A 20,817-nucleotide genomic window follows, 5' to 3' on the forward strand; every position below is an offset into this window, starting at 1 on the left:
CTGAACAGAAAGCTTTCCCCATCCTCCTTCCTACAGTTCGCTTTTCTTTTTTCTGTGGGTGTCAATCAGTGAAAGCTGGGTCACAAGCCAACTAGCACGGCACAAAGCACAGGGCCATGGAACACAGGCGGCAGGCAGGGGGAAGCACTGGCGTGCTTGCAATAACATCTGTGTCAAAGAGCACTTGCAACTCGTGGCTGTATGTTTACAAAGGTTGACAGAGCACATAACAGTGAAAAAATACTCGTGGTTAAAAATCACATATCAAAAACATTGATTAAATGCCCTGCAGAGTTAACTTTAAAAATCATTTATAAGCATAAACAATCAGATCAGGTAAGTAGAACCAATTTGTATTCCAACACACTTGAAACAAAAAAATGAAGATTACATCACCCAGTTTCAGCACACAGTATCCCACAGCAATAAATCACATGCCCATTTCTTTGAAAGGCAAATTGAGTGGGATTTTTTTTGATTGTTTTCAAAGAACCAAGTCAACAACAAACAGGCAGAAATAAAATACTTCCCACACACGGATATGGTGGTTAATTCAACTTCATTCTTGGTAATCGCCTTTACAGCAAGCAGTTACCGAAGGCATTGGCTCATTCAGTACCTTGTTACATTGTGATTTCCAACAGATACCATTTATTTATCACTTGTGAGCAGAAATTCATGAAGGAACAGGCTACTCCCTTACTCCAATATCTGATACATATTTGACAATTCAGAGTTAGAAAAAAGCAAAACCCAAGAGCCAAGCTCTGGATTCCAGGCCATGTCAGTTCAGCAGCTGCTGTGTGACTGAGGTAGTTCAGCAGCTGCAGTCAGCACATTTTGCAGCCTTCTGCTCCTTCAGCTAGTACAGCACTACCTATTTACACAGTAAAACTGACACATTTCAGCAGAAGTGTAGGATGCCTGACAAAAAGGGTTCTGCAACCAGCACTGAGCAGAGTCCCACAGGACAGTTAAAGGAGTCACCCACTGCAGTTGTTTTCTCATGCTATTCTTGTAGAATCAACACTGCTACCTTTGCTCGGCTTGTGTGTCCATGCTTCAAATTCTTTCAGATGAGCATTACTGCTATGGAGAAGGAAAACAACACCATTTCACATGGGCAGTTCATATCTGTAGTTTCTGTCCTTAGTAGCAACATCAGAATTCTTCTTCTGCATTTGGAAGACGCAAACTCTTAAATTTCTTGAGTTTCTCAATTGCAGAAGATACCGAAATTTCTCCATGAACTTTGTTGTCTCTTGTTCTCACATTGACAGCATGATTTGCTTTCTCCTTTTCACCAACCACTGCAAGATAAATCACAAACAATATTAAACTATCTACATTATTAAGTGAGTCTAGACAAACCATGCCCAACATCAGAACTTAAATGATATGCAGAAAGACTCTACAGTTACCTAAGATAAAGTTATATTGAGCCAGTTGTGCATTTCTGATTTTCTTGTTGAGTGTGCAGCTCTGATCCAAATCCACATCTGCCATAAATCCTGCTTCAAAAAACTCAGTGCAAACCTAAAAAAAGATGTTTACTATTACAGCATATACTTTACGAGATTCCGTCCAATAAATAATTTATAAATATAAGTAATTTAGCTCTTATGAACAGCTGTATTAATAAAATCAACACAATTATTCAAAGAAAACTGTACACACCCTTAAAAGCTTGACAAGACCTTAGTGCTTAGCAATTCCTTGTTAGAAGAAACACAAGTTAACATCTGTATCAAACATTTGCTGATCCTCTCAGACAGCTACACTGCTGAATGCCAAAATGCCTCAGCCACAGAAAGAAGAAAAGGAAGAGAACCATTTATGTTTGCACTAAAAGGGGGTGGGAGTTGGTAAGAACTTTGCCTATATCCTAGAAAGCGGAAGAAACCAAGTCTACCCCTACACTTTAAGGGGATAATTCTACAGTGAAACATTTATTAGTATGTAAGGTAAGTAGCTCAGAACATTTTTCCTGTAATTATTGCTGAAGTTTTTACATGGTAACAAAACCCCAAATATTTTGTTATATTTCCCTTTCTCAGGCTTACACAATTTTAGAGGGTGTGGAAAAAAATGACTTGACCCAAAAGCGTCTCCTGTACTATTAAAGCATTTACTGCTCGCTCAAGGATGAGTATTTCAGGAGCTACTAAAATTGCTTGCTGCATAAAGCTGTATTCTCACCTGCCGTGCATACTCTTCAGAAGTAGGTCCCACAGGCACAACCATCACCTGCCGTGGAGACAGCCAGAATGGCCTGGCAAACCCAGGAAGAAGAAAAGATAAATGAGCATTCTACCTTTTCATTCATATCCACAGAATTGTAAGCTAAGAATGTTGCATGTTACCTTTACACTTTTCAATTCACATAAAATATCAATCAGACTGAGTCCAATAAAATGGCATGCACAGAACTTTGACCTTCTGTTTGCTTCCTACCAATTTCACAGATTTAAATAGAATTTCAATTCTTCACATAATTTCTGCTTTCATTTGTTATATAACTTGATAGTACTAGGTGAGTAGTCTCTGCATTTAAAGGTGAGAATTCACTCTCCCTGAATCCTTCAATCTATTAAAGAAGAAATCTCTTCAGAGCTAACTAGACATGAAACAGAACAACTTACAAATAAAAAAAAAAAAATCACATATCTGGGCTAATTTATGCCTGTGTAAGCATCTACTTTATGTATATTAAGCATCTTCCAATAAAAAGGAAGAAGTAAAATGCAGCACACACACATTCAGTTGCAATTCGTATCTCACAGAATTTTTAACCGTGAGCTATTAGTAGAACACACAACTGGAACTGCAAAACCAGATTTCATTTCATCTCACCTGCTGTTAAGAAAACCCTAGAGAAATCATTTTGTAAGCTGATGTATGAGACATCATACATCATAGGGAGGACCTATACTTCCTAACCACGTTGTTAAACATTTCTCAGAATTGTATTTGTGTCACATACCATTTTCCTCCATAATTTTCTGCTAGAATAGCTATCATTCTCTCCACAGATCCCAGAACAGCTCTGTGAATAATCACTGGCCTCTTTTTATCATCTCCATCTTTGCTGAAAAAGAAAATAATTTCAAAACCACACTTCTCCTAGATCACATACATGCAATCCTACTAATTCTTTTGATTTTACTTATCACAGTAAAAGAACAGTAATTTATACTAAGCAAAAATTGCCACTTGCTACTAAAAATCTACTTCAGAATGAATCATGCTTTTAAAGGAATGCAGAGTAATCAGAATGACTATGACATAGACACAAGTTCTTAAGCTTTAAAAAGCACACTCTACAATTTGACTCCAAAACTGACAGCTCCTTGTCTCTGCATTTTAATATTTTATACTATTCCTTTCTTTTCCACTACGACTTGAACTCGTCTTCTTGCACAGGATTTTATCTGCCCTCATTATTCATTTCTTTCTTTAAGATACACATCTCTGGTTATGGAAAAAGAAAAAAAAAAAAAAAGGCCAGCTGCTGTTTCTAATCTTATTTTCTACTGAAGAGTTATGATGTCTACCGAAGAATATGCAGCAGAACCAAAAATAACCAACACCTCCCTCAAACTTTTTGTATTATATAAAAATAAACATCGTAATAAAAACAACCCAGAAGACATGGTTCTAAAATTAACACACTCAGATGATAAAGCCTCTTTTCTTAGCTGGAAGTCTAAGTGACATGTTCCTCAAAAAACTATTTGCATTCGCTTTATGTTCTTTAAGGTCACCTAATTCTATCCAACAAAAAGAGCAAAGCATTTCCTACTGCAAACATACCATCTCCTCAATGGATGTTTGAATACGAACGCAATGTCAACACGATGACTAGACTAAAATTAAGAACTGAGCCATATAATCAGTTGCTTACCAGTTTTCTCAAGACAAATAGACAGGTCACCAAGTTTTCCCACAAACAATGGCATGTACAATTAAAGTGAGCTATCATCATACTGAGAAAATACCTTCAAGTTCTGAACTGAGTCCTCCACTCTCCAGAGATGTTTTCCTTCATAGCCCATTGCAGGCTACTTAGATGCAAACTAATAATTTGCTAAGTGAGCAACAGAACATTTATATAGCTCAGTTTATGGAAATTGCAGATAAGTATTCTATTTGTTCTAGTTAGAAGAGGAAGATAAGTATTTTAATCACTCACCCAACGTAAGTAAGATTAAATCGAATGGGTAGCTGGAAATCAAGTTGGATAGTAGCACACTGATGGTATCTGCCAAGAGCATCTTTGATCTTAATATCAATCTGTGAATCATAGAATGGCCTGGGTTGAAAAGGACCACAATGATCATCGGTTTCAACTCCCCTGCTGTGTGCAGGGTCACCACCCACCAGACCAGGCTGCCAAGCCTGGCCTTGAATGCCTCCAGGCATGGGGCATCCACAGCCTCCTTGGGCAACCTGTTCCAGTGCTTCACCACCCTCTGGGTGAAAAACTTCCTTTTAATATCTAACCTAAACCTCCCCTGTCTCAGTTTAAAACCATTTCCCCTTGTCCTATCACTATCCACCCTGTTCCCCCTCCTGTTTATAAGCTCCCTTCAAGTACTGGAAGGCCACAATGAGGTCTCCCAGGAGCCTTCTCTTCTCCAAAGAAAGATTACATAGTAACCTGATACAGTTACAGTGTACATCTTGTCTACCGTGTTGTCCATCCTGAAGTTGTATTAAAATATCAATTCACTAACCTTAGGACCATAAAATGCTCCATCTCCTGGATTCAATGTCCACTGTACTCCAAAATTATCCAAGCTGCTTTGAAGTTGCTAATCATGAAACAGATAGAGTAATTACAACAACAAAACCCCACAACCGTTACAGGCGTACGAGAGCTTTTCATCTCTGTAAAAGCGTAAGCATTTTTCTCTGAAATACTAAGCAACTCAACATGCTGATGACCATCATTCAAACATTTAGTCACTTATGACATTCTTTAAAATAACAGTTCCCTGTAAGAATTCTTTTATTAATCTGAGGGGGGGGGAAATAAATAAATAAATAAAAAATCAGTTCAAGATAAGGGACTCCGTAAAAAATCTAAAATTCCTCACTTTATTTAGAAACCTCACATCTTATATAGTTTTTCAACATGCATTTCTATTCAAGATAATATTTAGCATCTGACTTGCACAATTTCACAAATGTCACTGTTCAACATGAAAAATTTAACTAAATATCTACTTCTATAAAACTTCGCAGATATTAAATATATGTATATAACATATAACATATATGTATATATGTATCTTTTTAATTATTATTTATTTTAAATGTCAATTACCTTTTCTGCACGATCCCAAATCTCTAATTCTCCTAGATAGTTTTCTGGTCTTGTTGAAAGATGCAATTGGAAGGTAAAGCCAAAGATAGAATAAACTGACTTCAAGAAATCAAGACAGCCCTTAATTTCTTCTTCAATCTTAAATGTAAACAAAAGATATTATTTGAAAAATAAAACACAGTATTTTTAGGATTTGTTCACATCAAAATCTAATTGAATTTGCTGAACTCACTACCAGAGCTAAGAGGCCACTACATAACAACCATCATGTATGAAAATGGGAGGGGGAAATGAAGGAGGAAAAATATTTTGCCTTTTGTAATTTACTTGCCTGATATATCAATCTTACTCAAGGGAAAACTCCTACACAAAGATCCCGTTCCGCAATTCATATCAATAACATCCCTTAAATATCTTTAAGGGATTTTAAGTTTTATTCTCTTTATGTAAGTATTTAACTCCAAAGAAAAAAAAATTACAGCACTGCTATTTGAGACTTCTAACAAAATAACTTCAAGAGGCTACTGATGAGCATTACTGCAGAAGATTAAGATATATGAAGTATCAGGTGATTAAGTGCAAAACGCCTACATCTAAAAAAAAGCACTGAAAACAGCATTATGCTAGAAAACACAATAGAAAAACTTGGAGTGAAAATACTTGTATGAGTTTCACTTTTTTTGTTTGAAGTGTCAGTTTGAGTTGGTGAGGAGAGTTTTTTTTTTTACCTGTTCTATTGTACAGAAGATGTGAGCATCATCTTGTTGGAAGCGCCTCACACGAGTCAAGCCACTTAAAGTGCCAGAGAGTTCATTTCGGTGAAGAACTCCAAAATCTGCAAGTCTCAGAGGCATTTCCCTCCAGGACCGTGGACGATGAGCAAACATCAAGCTAGAAGGAACACGAACCTTGCTTTTATCCTTCTTGCAGAAGATTTAAGTCAATACGTAAACTAGCAGTTAATATAGATGGTAATTTCACTGCTAAGCATTTATTCATTCAGACTGCCCATGTTCTAAAAGGCAGGTAAATGGAGAGCACAAGGCACTCAAAAAGCCTTGCTAGAGCCCACCTAGAAAAGAGCAACACTGAGAATAACAACCAGAATTTCTGATATGCTGTATCTGAAGCCTCAATGTAATCGACATTACTCACATTTGCTACTGGTACAGGCTAATATCGATACACACAAATTTAGCTACTTAATCTAGACTTACTGAAAGACCCTCCTACAAGAGTTTCATTTGGTCCGCTTTGGGACGCTGCCAGGGAGCTCTCTAAAATCTTAGCTGCTCAGTAGTCTACTGCACACACAAATGACGTGTGTTGACACCATGTTTCTTTCTCCTCAGCCTCACAAGGGATAAAAACAGTGAAGAAAGAAGGCTTTCATTTGAAAATACAAACCAGTGTCCTGGACAGTTCATTGGTTTAAGTGCGAAAGTTTCTTTCTCTACTTCAAAAGAGAACATATTTTCACTGTAGTGCTGCCAGTGCCCAGAAGTTTCCCAGAGTTTACTGTTGAAGATGTTTGGAGATACAACTTCAGTAAAATTACGCCTGTGATACTCCTCCTGTAAAACAAATCAAACGTTTACAAGATGATATAGAAAGCTGTAAGCAATATTCTGATTTTCTTACTTTCAAAAAAATTGTTTTCTTACTACGGCACTTACTGGGGAAGTGAACTATGCATGAAGGCTTTACATAACTGTAAAACGTGTCAGTTAAGAATACTTTCATCTGTCCTATTTTGGAAAAGGTTAAATCTGTATGATCTTGGTGAAAATGGCATGTGCTTACATACACAGACCCATCTCTCCCTGAGAACAGCTCAGTGCTACAAACAGCATATCCCTTGAGATCAACAGAAAGCATTAAGCATGTCAATACTCACTCGTATGAAATCTGTGAGTGTATTATAAAGAAAGGCACCTCTGGGGAGGAAAAAGCAGCTTCCAGGACTCAAATCATGAAAGAAGAAGAGTTCTTGCTCCTATGTAAATATAAAACAGAATTCTGTAACATCATTTCAGATCTCTCTCTTGTAGTTACCTGCAGAAAATGAGTATTTGACACACTGAGACTTAACAAAAATGAAAGAATACAGTAACAAGATGATCTAACACAGTAACAAGATGATTTCTAAAAGTTAACAATTTCTCAGCAACAGATGTTAATTTCTCTCCAGTTCTTACTCTTAGAAGTCTATGTATGACTGGTAGCCCACTTAACTCAGTGGCTAAATAGACATTTCCTCAAAATCTTGAAGCCTGAAGTAATCTTACCATTAGCAACCAATGCAATTACACATATACCCATCACATCTGAGGGCTGACATCCGAAGTTTGAGAGCTGGTCATTCTTCAACAGAATTATCTCAAATACAAACTTAGAAGTGTGGCTCTGGTACATACATAAGAGTACCAGTAGTCTCTTACATTTATTAGATACCAGATATGTAGATTTTTTTTTTTTTTTGTACAGTAGATAATTTAGTTTTGAAAATGCAAGTAAATAATCATCAAGTACTGTACAAACATTCAAGTCTTAGCGGGTTAATTGAAACAAACACAAACACTTCAGCAAAGATCATCTGCCACTCCTATCCTTTATCAGTTTTCTGTAAGTTTCTCATTGACTCTTCCTCTGAGTCACCCCAGTTGTTCATTGCTGCTTATGAAGGCAGCCCATATTTGTGTTTTGGCACCTATCAACAAGTAACCACAGGTTCGCATCGACATCCTGCGGGCTACTGATGCTAACTTCATTTAACACTTCAGTGTTTCAAATGAATGCCCCTCTGTTTTCAACTGCATATCACCCATTGTGTCTTAAAACAACCACAAGGCAATTTATCTTCTTTCAAATACTCTCCTTCTAACTACACCCTTATTTTTTTTTTTTTTTTTTTTTTTAAAACAAAGGGACATCAGAGGTAACTGCAAATACATGGCTCCTTTGTAGAGCCACATGACCAATGTTCAGTCACAATCCTTGTCTGTGTCACACCAATGTCTTCACAGTTAAACTCAATTTAACACTAAATCTTCTCATTTTAACCTAGTAGAGGTACGTATTACTTCCTCACTTGCACCTATAAAAAGCATGACCAAAATATCATTCATAAAATTTTCAATAATTTCTCCCTTCTACAAAAAATGTAGTGCTTTATGTAGGATCTCAAAATACCCTACATCACAAATGTTGAGACATACCTCCCCAAGCCCAGGGACTACCTCCCAATTTATTCCCAATGTTAGTTCAGCATTTGTAAGCAACTGATGAGCCAAATTTGTTTAAACGAAATTTTGAAATGTAAAGTACACTGTAAGATAAATGCATAGAACAGGTTCCCATTTAAATTACCCTAAAAAGAAGAAAGGGGAAAAAAAAATAGGAAAAGAATGAATTCTATTGCAGTAGCACAAAAGAGAAGCAGACCATAGAAGAGCACACCTTTCCAATTTTCCTATGATCTCGGTTTCTAGCTTCTTCCTGGAATTTTTCCCATTCCTTCATCATTTTGTTATCAGGGAAGGATATTCCATAGATTCGCTGCAGAGTTTCCATGTCAGCTTTTCCTTCCCAGTACGTAGAGGAATTCTGATGGACAAAACCCATAGCTGAGGATAAGTACTGTTATACCCTCAGCAAGAGGAAGAATAGATGTTAATGCATTTGAATGTTACGGCTTTTAACTTGGTAAAAGAATTACATGCAGTCATCCAGCATTTATTTATATTACAAATACTCGCATGGCCTTTTAGTCAGCATGCCTAATGCAGTAGGTATAAACAAGAGTCACTAGTCAAGTCATATTTATTTTACTTAGGTCCTGTATTTTAACTCAAACCATGTGTTATCTCTTGTTAAAGTTCAAAACAACACAAAAGATAAACATGGAAGTCAAAAAGAAAATGACTCTCTCAGTTAAATCCTTGCTTTCTGACAAGCCAAACAATCCATAGACTTCAGTCAGGAAGTCAGCAGAAGCAAGTATAACAAATGTCCCAGTGAGGACAGTCTGACAACAACATCAGAATCAGCATCTGCAACTAACTTAAACTGCATCGTTCTTGTCAGCCACTCCATTTTTGAAAAGCCAATAACTAAAAATCATAAAACCAGGACAAACATTTACAGACCTGCCACTGCCCACTTTACCTCCTACACCTGAAGGACTCCGCCTTACAAGGTCAAAACACTACTTTCTGATCCAATTTACATCTTGGAAGTTATTTTTACCAGAGAATGGAGGGAACGTGCATAATGCATGGACAGAACAGCACAAAGATGTGACAGCCACTACAAAGCCCAACCACAACAGCTGCACTGCACAGTGCAATGCTCTGAAGATACCAGCACAACAATACAGCAGCACTGTCACATGAGGTCAGCCACATTAACTTCTCCACTGCGCATGGGATAGCTAGTTCCACACCACTACTGTGAGTGTGTTTGCTCTGCTCCTCATTATACTCATATAGTTCAACTGCACTAACACCTCAATTAAAAAAAAAGATGCTATCAGTTTCCACTGATGATTGCTGTGATGGTCAACAATAAGCAAGCCTTGGAAATGGACGAAGGAGGAAAGTCAGTAGCTCTGTTTGATAAGAAAGAGGAAATAAATGAGGGACTATTTTTAGAGTAAGCAAAAAAAAACAATCCAGGGGATCTTGTCACTACAGGAAAAATAGATAAAGAAATCAACTGACCAGCTTATGGCAGTTAGGATTTAAAATGTGCTTTATTTAAACTTACCTTAAATATTTTAAGGGCCTTGATTTTTCCAGTGTGTCTCACATGTGGGCCCCTGCAGAGATCGATCAGTGGACCACACCTAACCACCAAAAGAATGACAGTGTTTATTTCAAAATAGTCCAGCATTTTAAAATACAGTCACTAATGACAAACAGGGTATTGCTTTACATGCTCAAATAATTAACAAGTACCTATATATGGAATACTCAGCAAATCCGTGCATCCTAAACCTAACTGCGTCTGGTACTTGAAGCAGGATATTCACTCGGTCAACACTCATCACATTTGATGCATTACCAGAACCACAGTATTACGCACAGCAATTCACATATTTCCATATGTAAATTCATTTAAAATTGCTCGGAAATCTCAGACTATATACATCAAACAAAAAAATGTTTTTCTCATTTTCTTACTAATAAGTTTTACTCCTTGCAACTGCATGAACAGGATCCTCTGCACTCAATACACACTTAACAATTAGTTTTGTTCATTATCCAGCCATTCAGTTACACTGGGGGTAATTTACTTTAATCTCTTTATTAAGAGGCAAAGACTGAAAAGATCTGCCATTTGTCCACCAATGGAGATCTGACCTGTCCTCACAGACACAGGAAATATCTGATTTTACATAAATTAATATTACTGATTGAAAGTCTCATTCCTGATTATGCAAGTATTCAGAAATAAAAACAGAAAAAAAATATTATCCTCTCAAATAAAATGAGACATTTAACAGTATAAATGTTTTGTAACACCTCTTAATTTGTTTACCTGTAAACTGTGGTAGTTGGTGTGTTCACCTTCTCATTAAGGATACGGCACTTAAATTTGTTATACTGCATGAGGAAACACGAGAACACAGGAACACCATTACAACAGCTACTAACACTCTATCCAAAATTATGTATTAATAACACACATGCATCAGTAAGACTATCACAGCTAGCAAGCCAGGTATACAATGTAAACATTCAACAGCCTTCCAGAAGCATTATAAAACAAAAGGGGAAAGAGAGAAATTATCCTCACTATCCAGACAAAGCGTTAAACATGGCGATTACCACCTGAAAGCCTCAAAGGACTTCAAAAAGACAACTACAACACAGTACAGTGAGACTGTTAACATTCACCATATAAAATGGAGGTCTAGGGAATAGTCCTTTTTCTTTTATTCATCTCTGCAAGTTAACCAGAATGATAATATGTCTTTTAAGCACCAATAATCTCACTGAACTTGAGGCGTTTTTATGCAACAAGAAATTGTTTTTTTTTTATTTCTTGAAAAAACACCTGTAAGGGATATGGAGAAGGGAGACAGTTCTTTTTTTTTATTATTATTGTAACATAGCTAGGTACAATTCTGACATTGCAGGCAGTGTTTTGAAATGTAACTCTTATGAAAACACCATCATACCAGAATCACAGGTACTCCAAAGATTTACCTTAAACATGTCTAACAGGATCTCCTTCTTGACTTCCAGCCTTTCAAAAGGCTGCTTTTCTTTTATGATGTTTTTACAGAGGTTCTCTAGCGCTGGGAATTCAGTACTAGATACACCTCTACACAAACAGACAAGGACAAAAGAAACTCAAATCAATTATTCTGATATTCACATTCTTTAAGTAACCACATTACAACAGTCTAATTTGAAGACCACGGGACACGCTGTGATTTGTCACAGTAATGTCTTAGTTCCTTGATATCAGCTGTACTTTCATACACAAAGCTCTGACACACAAACAGTATCACTCCAAACAATCCCATTCAAATCACCCAGGTAACAGCCTTCAGTTCATTCAACTGTCTGGAAGACCATTAGCTCCAAATACACACGGCTAAATCCCACTGCATTTTACACTTCCATGTGTGATTCTTCAAATAAATTTCCTTATACATGTGCCAGAAATTTCAGGAAGTTTTACCAAACCACTCCATGTTTGTTTTTTTTGTTTTGGATTTTTTTTTTCCTCCAAAAAAGACCATTCAAAAATCCCAAGTCCAAGCAGCTGTCTGAACACTGCTCTTGAATTCAAGTATTTAGACAAACATACATCTATGCATCTCCACTAAAAGATGGACACCTTGACAGATTTAGGCAATATTAGAGACACATGACTTTACTTTTAACACACAAAACATTATGGAGTAAAATACTCCAGTGTTGCACTTCAGTAATGAGTGCTAAAGTTCTTACTGAATATTTACCTGTCCTCAATGTACATGTCATAGTAAAATCCATTCTCAATTGGTGGTCCATAGCACAAGCAGCCCCCATAGAATCCTTCCATGGCCTCTCCAAGAATGTGAGCACTTGAATGCCAGTAAACCTGCAGATCAGGCCAGATGAGCAAGTCATGGGATCATCGTTGTTATACAATTAAAATTAAAAAACAAAAACACAAAACCAAAAACGTATGGCTTAAGATGAGAAACTGATAAATTAGTCATTGCTTTTTAAATTATGTGAGAACTTCACCAATTTTTTGCTGTCATTTTTAACCATGACAAATACTTGCATGATGATTTTTAATTACTTCTTAACTACTTCTTTGACCATACATCGGCAGCTGTAGCATTAAAGCCTCATCTTATTTTAGTCTGAAATACAATTATACCTCTGCACAACTCAGTCATGGTAATAAACATTCTGTTCATTTATAAGCAAGTCAATTTCCAGTCAGTTTAAAGTCTATGCAGTTTAACTACATGTAAAGCAATACAGACAATTAAGTTGCTGCTGTTCACATGTGGTATGTTTACAGTAAGACTGTAAACCACGTTATGTGTAACACCAGAAGGTGGGAGACAGCAACTCCACAGAAAAACACCCATCTATGTTCTAAGTCTCCACTAATTCAGGCCACTTAATGACCCAAAAGGCTCACAAAATGCCTTGAACAAACTTAATCACGTGAATCTGACAAAATGAAGTCTAAATCCCATGCATAAACACAGGCTAGAATCCCAGTCCCACAGAAAATTCCTGGGCACGTCACTAACTGTATTTATAGAGCAACTGACCAAGACGTGCTTACTTGTTTCTAACAAGCACTGTCAATACACAGCTGTATATATTTCATTTCATTTATGACTCAAATTTGATACTACACGATTCCTAGAAAATTTTAAGACAACCTCACTGTTGCCTTCAGCATCTGATTTGCAAACACATCCTTTGAACACACCGTAAGTCACACAACTTAGGCAAACTACTTCAACTTAGTACACAAATCAAGACACTACACAAAATCTGAATCTCGTACAGAGATATAATAACATGTTTATGTGCAAGAGGAAATAAAAGAACAGTAAGAATTACTTCACCTATAAATTACTTATGTAGTATTTAAGCATCTTTGTCAAATAATGAGAAAAATTAATTGAACAGGTTTCTGGATTATTTTTTTTTTTTAATACAACATTTAAAAAGCATAAAGCTGCAATCAGTTCAGTGACACAAACTCTTTTCATCAAGTAAAAAACAGATTTATTTACAGCTTGTGCTTCTTCATCATCAAATGTAAGCAGCTCCAGAGTACAATCTCCCTCCAACGGACGATCCAGGTCCCACAGTTCACCATTCACTTTGGCTATGACTGCATTTGAAGCCAACCCTTGACTAAAGAACACAGAGAAGACCAAAATATTTAGGTTCAAATTTGCAAAACTGGCAAGGTTTCTAGACCTGATGACCCCACTCACATCTTATAGCACCTAAAGACATTTAATCTTAAAGTTTTTAAGTTTGGGGTGTTTGGTTTTTTGTTTTGTTTTGTTTTGTTTTGTTTTTAAAGCACTTTCCTACTTTCAAAGCATTGACTTTTGAGGACTTCAAGGTTCATTCAACTTTCAGTACTAAGGATCTGCTCACAATTTTCTACCACTAGCCAGTAACTCACAAACCTTTACATGTCTCTACGTTCTTAACAGTCCAATTGTTGTATTTTTCAATTGGAAGCAAGCACAATGACCTCAGCACACAGCCTCAAGCATCACTCATAATTGGTGATACACTTCCCTGCTACTGCCATAGCATTCAGCAGAGGCCTCAACAATGCTTTTCAAGTAAAGCAACTTGAGTCACCATTCACTCACTATGACATACATGTTTTACACAACAATGTGAGAGGCAAATAACAGTAACAGATTTATCACCCCAAAAATACAATTCCTTCAATCTGCAACTTACCTGATTCCTACAGCTAGTTGATAGGGTGTGGTTTTCCAAGACTCCCCATCAGCAATTTTTCCATCTGTCAGAGTAATTTTGATAGGTTTTGTCTCATTGGCTGCTCTGAAAGCTAGTAAAGCATCATGTTCTTTCTTCAGTGTTTCATAAAGCTTCAGTCTGTCTTCTATGAAACTTGGCTCACACTGTAACTGTAACAAGGAAGTGAAATCACACATGCAAGCCAAAAATTATTTGCAAGAGAAATGGAAGGAAGAGATTTACAGTGCTGATACATTCCTAGAGGTTTCAACTGAGACTAGATTTCAATATGTTAGAATTTATACTAACACGTAGTAAAGCATTGGTACATAATAGTGCAGTCCAAATTGCTAACTATTTTATAGTAGCTTTTCAATATCCCAATGCACCCTCATCCATCTGGATCTAAATAGCTTTGTGCGTCTGACCTCAGAGAGCAGCCCATACTTCTGCCCCAGTTTGCATTTGGCTGACATCCCAGAGAAGTTTGGATCATGCCAACAAGAGCTCACTTCTGCTCCTCCCTTCAAAGACTCAGATCCAAGTTACTCAAGATAGTTTGAGGGAAGTTTCCTTTCGTTTAGCAGAAAACAAATTATGATCTATCAAACAACAGCCACTGTTGCCAACATTCTACTTCACAGTGCACATTACTTAACCATTCATGAAACACCACCCTCTTTAGGAACCACTGTATCCTGACCTTCATCCCCCCAAAGCCCACATACTGTTGTCATACAGAAAGTAGAGCACTGTGAATGTGTAAGAATTCCACGTGCAAGTTGAAAGTCTCTGACGATACATCTTGTCAATATGTACACTATAGAAAGCCTTCTTCCCAAACCTGAGATTTCAGAATACAGAGAGGTACTTCAGATCTCAGCATCTCTCCTGAACGGAACATCAAACAAAACTACTCCTCCTTTAATTACATGGTAATAAACCCACTCACTTCATTCTTGTTCCCACTGATGCCTTCCTTTTCCTTCTGGTCCACCACAGCAGCAGGCCTTTCTGTGGAGGCTTCCTGAAAATAACGAGAACATAAAGCATAACTCTGCTTTTGAGGCTTTCCCAGGCAGCCACCGAACCAACCGAAGCCGGCCAGCCTGGCTTCGGGCTAAAAAGGCAGCCTGTCCGTTCGGAGGCATCCCTTCTACACACACAGCTCACCTAAAGCCAGAACCAGGCCGCAGCACGGCGCCCAGCAAAGACTGCAAGACTGCTGACCAGGCTTCCCGATATCGCTTTCTCAGCGTTATTTCAATCACCACCGCCACCAAGATCCCGCCGCGTTCACACGGCCCGGTCAGCGGTAAGAGCAGGCTGCGGTGGTTTGATGCAACGATTCCGCGATCACGAAGCTCTCGCAGGGCGGGGAGCGGCGCCGCTCCGAGCCCACAGCCGTGACCGGGCCGGGCGTACCGCTCCCAGCCCGCCCCGCACGGCGCCCTTCCGCCGCCACGCCCGAGCGCCCTTACCTCGCTGCCGGCTCGTGGCTCCACCGGGGCCGCCCGGGCCAGCTCGGCCGCCAGGCTGCGGCGCAGGTGCAGGAGGCGGTACCGCAGCTTCTCGTTCTCGGCCCTCAGCCGCAGCAGCTCGGGGCTGCAGCCCTCGGCACAGCGCCACGCGTCCCGCTCCTTCAGACGGCCGACCTCGGCCGCCAGCCGGCACAGCTCCTGCTCCTGGCGCGACACGCGCCGCTCCGCCACCTCGACCGCCGCCATGTTCTCCCGGCGGGCAGCCCGCCCGCTGCCTCCGCCCTCTGCCCCGCCCCGCCCTGCCCTGCCCGCCCACACGGACGTGGGGCCGCCCGTGGCGCGGCTGAGGCGTCCGGGCGGCCCGCTGAGCCCGGTCGGAGCCGTGGTGAGTGCGGGCAGGTGGGGCCCTGCCTCGTTGAGGCCGCTTTAGGAGTCGCAAAACTTTGGCGCCGAGGAATGGCTGAATCATTAAGGTTGGCAAAGACCGCTCACAGCGCCTATAGGGTCCAACCGCCGGCCATCCCCACTGTACCCCCTGTTCCTTAGGAAAACCACCGATTTTACAACAAATCTGTGTTCCCACCGCGTATTACATGGATTCTTTTACCTCAAGTAGTCTCCCATCACCACCTCTTTCTCTGGTTTCCTCCTTTCATTGCACTTCCTGCCTATTTCTCCATTTTCAGTTTCTCTACCCAAACTTTCAGTATTTGTTTCACCCGGTTTTTACTGGAATTGTGGTAACTACCAAACCAGGGTCAGCACTCTACACAGTTTACACAACTGGAAATAGCTGCACAGTGTGTGAAGGACAGCAGTCTCATATTTGTCCACAATTTGACACGCTTCTTATGATACCACCCATTTTTATTTGTGTTTTTAAGGTTTTTTTAAGACTAAAAAGACATTATTTCACCAACAAATGCAGTATTTGTTACCCCATTTGGGATAGCAATGACAATCATGTTCTCAGCACAATAAAATAAATGCAGATACAGCTTTGAGATTAGACCTGAGAAATGTGCTCATACTGCAGCTTCTGTGTCTCAACTTTGGGTTCTGTTTCTCTCCAAAGCTGCAGTTTGCACTTGATCTAGCATTTACTGCAGTAACAGAAAAACTTAGCAGAAGCTATAGTGGCTGAGAAGGCTAATTAATCAGATGCTAATGTATCTGGAACTACAGATTTCATCAGAATCTTTCAGCTGCTGAGATATCACAGTATTAATATTAGTTCTAACTACTGAGACCAACAAGTCAGATAAGAAAATAGCATGAGTTTTGATTGAGAATATGAAGAAAATGGGAGAGCAGTATTTGTACTAAACGGAGGTTCAAAATCAAAGGGAGTTTTATGAATTAAGCATTTAGTGGTCGCCTGAAAGATGTTCCAGGCCTTCCAGATAAATTGACTGCTTTCTCTGCCTACTGTGCACTACCCTTGGTTAGCCATGCTACCTGTGTATAGGCAGATCGCTGGTACCTTTCATCACCTTTCTTCTCCCCAGGGGTCCCCTGTTATGTGATGTGCAATACCACTCAAAGCATACATCGTTCTACTGGAATAGATTCACAAAGATTACAGAAGCAGTGACAATCTCACTGTTATGGTCAATAAGCCAGAACAGTCTATAAGGGGACCATAGCAAACTAACACGTATTTCCACTCTTTACTCCAGCTAAGGTCACCTACGAGGCTTGTTATACCTGCAGCCAACCACAAGGTGACAGGCGATGCCTCCGAACAATTGCATGAAACCTGGCTGGTTCACTGTCTGCCTGGTGACGTGCATAACAAAAGTCCTAAACGATGGAACGGTCAGTGGTCAACTTCAGTGATAACTGATAAACACCTGAAGCTTCAGAAGCAGAATCAGTCTGACAGGAAGATGTGATGGCTGCTACTTAAGAAGAGAGGAAACATTATAAAACTCATTTTCGTAAAAGACTGGAAAGCATTTTTGTTTGCTACACAACAGGTAAAGTACCCCTAAGAAATTTTATAGGTAAAGCTGCACAAGTGAGAACACGGACACGTTGTCAGTTGGAAGTAATGGAAATAGAACAAAACAGACTAAGAAATGGGAGGAGGAAGCAGGAAATGCTCATAGCTTTTCTAGATGGGGAATTTATATTGACAGAAACTATGAAAACAAGAGCAAAAAGCCCATGTATTAAGCAGCATTTGTTTAAGGAAGGTTATGTAAGATGTGATCCTCAATGAATGATTATCAGTGGCAGAACACCTCCACCAGGATCGCAGTAATCTTCACGTCAAACCTGGTTCACAAAACGGATGCTTTAACTGTGATTTTATTTTGCCTGGACACAATTTAGAGATATAAACATTACAAAGTTGATATTCTTCTCTGTGACATATTGATTTTAACAATAAAAAAGTCATTCTGTAATTTATTTTTTTTCCCTCTCACATGTAGGTTTGCAATATATTCACAGAAATATTCTTTTTAAATGTGTAATTCTATCACATTGTAAAGTTAATATTTTATGAAAGAGTAATAAGCAGAGCACTTACACAGTTATAATCTCTGAGGAATACAAAATTGAAGTGTACAGAAGACACTGCCATGTAGCAGCTTGTATGGATTATTTCAATTTGATCAGCTGTCTTGAACGAATTACATTTTGCAAAGGGGTATCTTTGAAGATCAGTTACAGAATTAAAAAGTAACAGTTAAATAAGCAATTCTCAGTCTCATCATTACGGTTCAGAAGCTGTTAACAGTTGTAAAGGGCTAATTAGTGTAATGTAATCCTCTTAGGAGGCTGCAGGCACTGAGCTAGATTTCTTTATAATTTGTACGTAGGCCTTCTTTATTCCATTAGAATTACAATAATTACAGTCGGCAGTATGTATTTGCATTCTATCCATCCACATTGTGTTTACTTTGCATACTGAAGACTGCACAATTAATACAGAGGCAGAATTTTGTATTTAAATACCAACATGTTTAGAAGAATAGGCAAATCTTGGTTTTATAACTGTGCAAAATATACCAGAAGAGAAAATGAAAATAGGAATAAGTGGCTTTCTGAAATCCCAAGCAATCAGAGGGAGAAAATACTGGAAGAGCTGGATGTGAACAAAGTGCTGTCATATTTGGTTTACAAGAGAGTCTTTTCCTTGGAGGAATACAAAGACATTTGGTCCCAGGGAAGCTACAAGAAGAGAACTGAATATTTTCTAGATAAACTATCGTTAAAAGGCCCAAGTGCTTTCTCTGCTTTTTGTTCCATTTTGGAGGAGGTCTGCCCTAACTTGCTGACATGTTTTCTCCTTGGCTATGAAGGTAAGGACTCTGCTCTGAAATGCTTAAGTGTATATTGGTAATGTCTTGGAATCCTTTGACACTAATAGTTACTTGCTATAATTAGCGTTTACTTTCTCTCTTGCACTAAACAAGGGAGAGTTTTCTCTGTATGTTTGCATAAAAGAGAAAATCACGAGGAAGAAAACGTATTAAACAAATATATGTTGTTTTGAGCTCTGCTGTTGAACGTTTGAACTGTTAGCAAATTACTGTATTTTAACATTGCTGCTAATAATGAAAAGCAGTCAGGATAAGGAAAAGGATTCCTAAGTAATACAGACAGGGCTTAGCTCAGAAATGTAACGCTGTTCTTTCAGTCTCTTTTCCATTTCTACGACATTTAAAAATAGGCTGATAGTCGTGTGTGACCTCCTCCACGGCTTTCTTGTGAGCTGTATTATTTATTCTACCTATCAACAAATAACTGCTTTAAAAAGGTTGCATTACTAAATATCAACAAAACAATAGAAATTAATCAAAATGCTCTTTGGCCACCAGGAACCATTTAAGAAACAACGTTGACTAGATGCTAGCAATGATTATGTGGAAAAAAAAGCAGTATTCACAATTATATCCTAGTGACCTATTTTTCAATTTGCATGTCTATTTATTCCAAATTTGAGTCTTTCAAGTCTGAGTGTTCCCAGTAAAAATTGCAGAGTTACATTAATGTTGCACATAGAATGTCCCTTTAGCATGTAATTAAAATATTGCATTTTACCAATCCGTTCGGTAACAGATTTGAGCACCTAAGTGTTCACAGAGTCACAGAGTCACGGAATTGTATTTATAAAGAAAAACTGTAGGAGCGAGTATCGTAAGGATTTTGATAAAATGAATGGGGAAAATTAAGATCTAAAATCATTTTAACCTTTGAAATAGCTGTGGTCTGTGTTGTCTCTTGAAAACCTGATTGTTTTAACTTGACAGTTAGAAATGCAATTATTCTAGAAGGCAACAGACATTTTACCATAATTCACTTATGAACAGATGTCCATACAGTGTGTCTTTTCAAGATCAATTTACGTACAGATTTATGACAGTCACAGGAAAATGAAAGCACGGTGAATTTCTCAAGTGTTTTTGTCCATTTTAAAACATCTAGAATAGAATGCTATGTATGGACAACTACCAGTTTTGAGAAGGCTGCTTCAGGTCTTTTCACATCATCAGTTTTTAGAAAAAGTAAAACACAAACCTAAACAAAGTAAGTTATAAATATGTTATAAACCCAAGCCTTTGAGAATATTTATTTTGGACTCAATTTTTTTGTTTCCTCTCAATTAACTGCAAGGACAGTGCAGAGAAAATTTTCTTTTATTGCACCCAAAATTTTATGCAGAAGCATGTCACAGAACGGCCTTACATCTTCCTGGGTGTACAAGGCTTGGGGACAAGTGCTATTCTGGAGGGTAGATTTGCACCCTCTGCAGCTCAGTGCAAGTCAAGGACTCTGTCTCCCTGACAACATCACAGCAGACACAGAGGAAAAATAAGAAAGCCAATGCTGCACATTTCTGAAAGAGTAAAGGATACTGTTGGAACAGCGTCCCCAATCCATGCTGTCTGTCTGTGCCTTGTGCAGGCAGAAAAATGCCTCGGGCTGCCTTAGCTCATTCACTATTACTCTTGTTCCTCCTTCCCCTCCCCCACTAGCATGCATCAAATATGCAAAGTCCATCTTAGAATCTGTT

The 20,817-nt window shown here is 38.6% G+C and overlaps 1 protein-coding gene across 1 annotated transcript; it reads right to left on the reverse strand.

The window, feature by feature from the left end:
- Positions 1-542: 542 nt before the first annotated feature.
- LOC128075171 (threonine--tRNA ligase 1, cytoplasmic-like) lies at positions 543-16,056 on the reverse strand. The gene is made up of 19 exons (XM_052671673.1): positions 15,792-16,056; positions 15,263-15,337; positions 14,290-14,480; positions 13,596-13,719; positions 12,306-12,427; positions 11,542-11,659; positions 10,871-10,935; positions 10,097-10,175; positions 8,789-8,935; positions 7,227-7,325; positions 6,737-6,903; positions 6,058-6,220; positions 5,330-5,467; positions 4,737-4,814; positions 4,193-4,293; positions 2,984-3,088; positions 2,200-2,272; positions 1,422-1,536; positions 543-1,310 (listed from the first exon to the last, which is right to left on the reverse strand). The coding sequence occupies exons 1-19, from the start codon at positions 16,035-16,037 to the stop codon at positions 1,162-1,164; spliced, it is 2,355 nt and encodes a 784-aa protein (XP_052527633.1). The 5' UTR covers positions 16,038-16,056; the 3' UTR covers positions 543-1,161.
- Positions 16,057-20,817: the final 4,761 nt, after the last annotated feature.

This window comes from Tympanuchus pallidicinctus, unplaced genomic scaffold, assembly GCF_026119805.1.
Source record: "Tympanuchus pallidicinctus isolate F22 unplaced genomic scaffold, pur_lepc_1.0 scaffold12, whole genome shotgun sequence".
Lineage (NCBI taxonomy): Eukaryota > Metazoa > Chordata > Aves > Galliformes > Phasianidae > Tympanuchus > Tympanuchus pallidicinctus.

Bases quoted from the DNA above. Each gene is read 5' to 3' on its own strand.
- LOC128075171 (XM_052671673.1), bottom strand. From the start codon at position 16,037: ATGGCGGCGGTCGAGGTGGCGGAGCGGCGCGTGTCGCGCCAGGAGCAG. The intron at 4,815-5,329 runs GTAATTGACATT...TTTCATGATTAG, and splicing joins TTTGGGATCGTGCAGAAAAG to CAACTTCAAAGCAGCTTGGA. The intron at 1,311-1,421 runs GTAACTGTAGAG...TTTATCTTGCAG, and splicing joins TCAATATAACTTTATCTTAG to TGGTTGGTGAAAAGGAGAAA.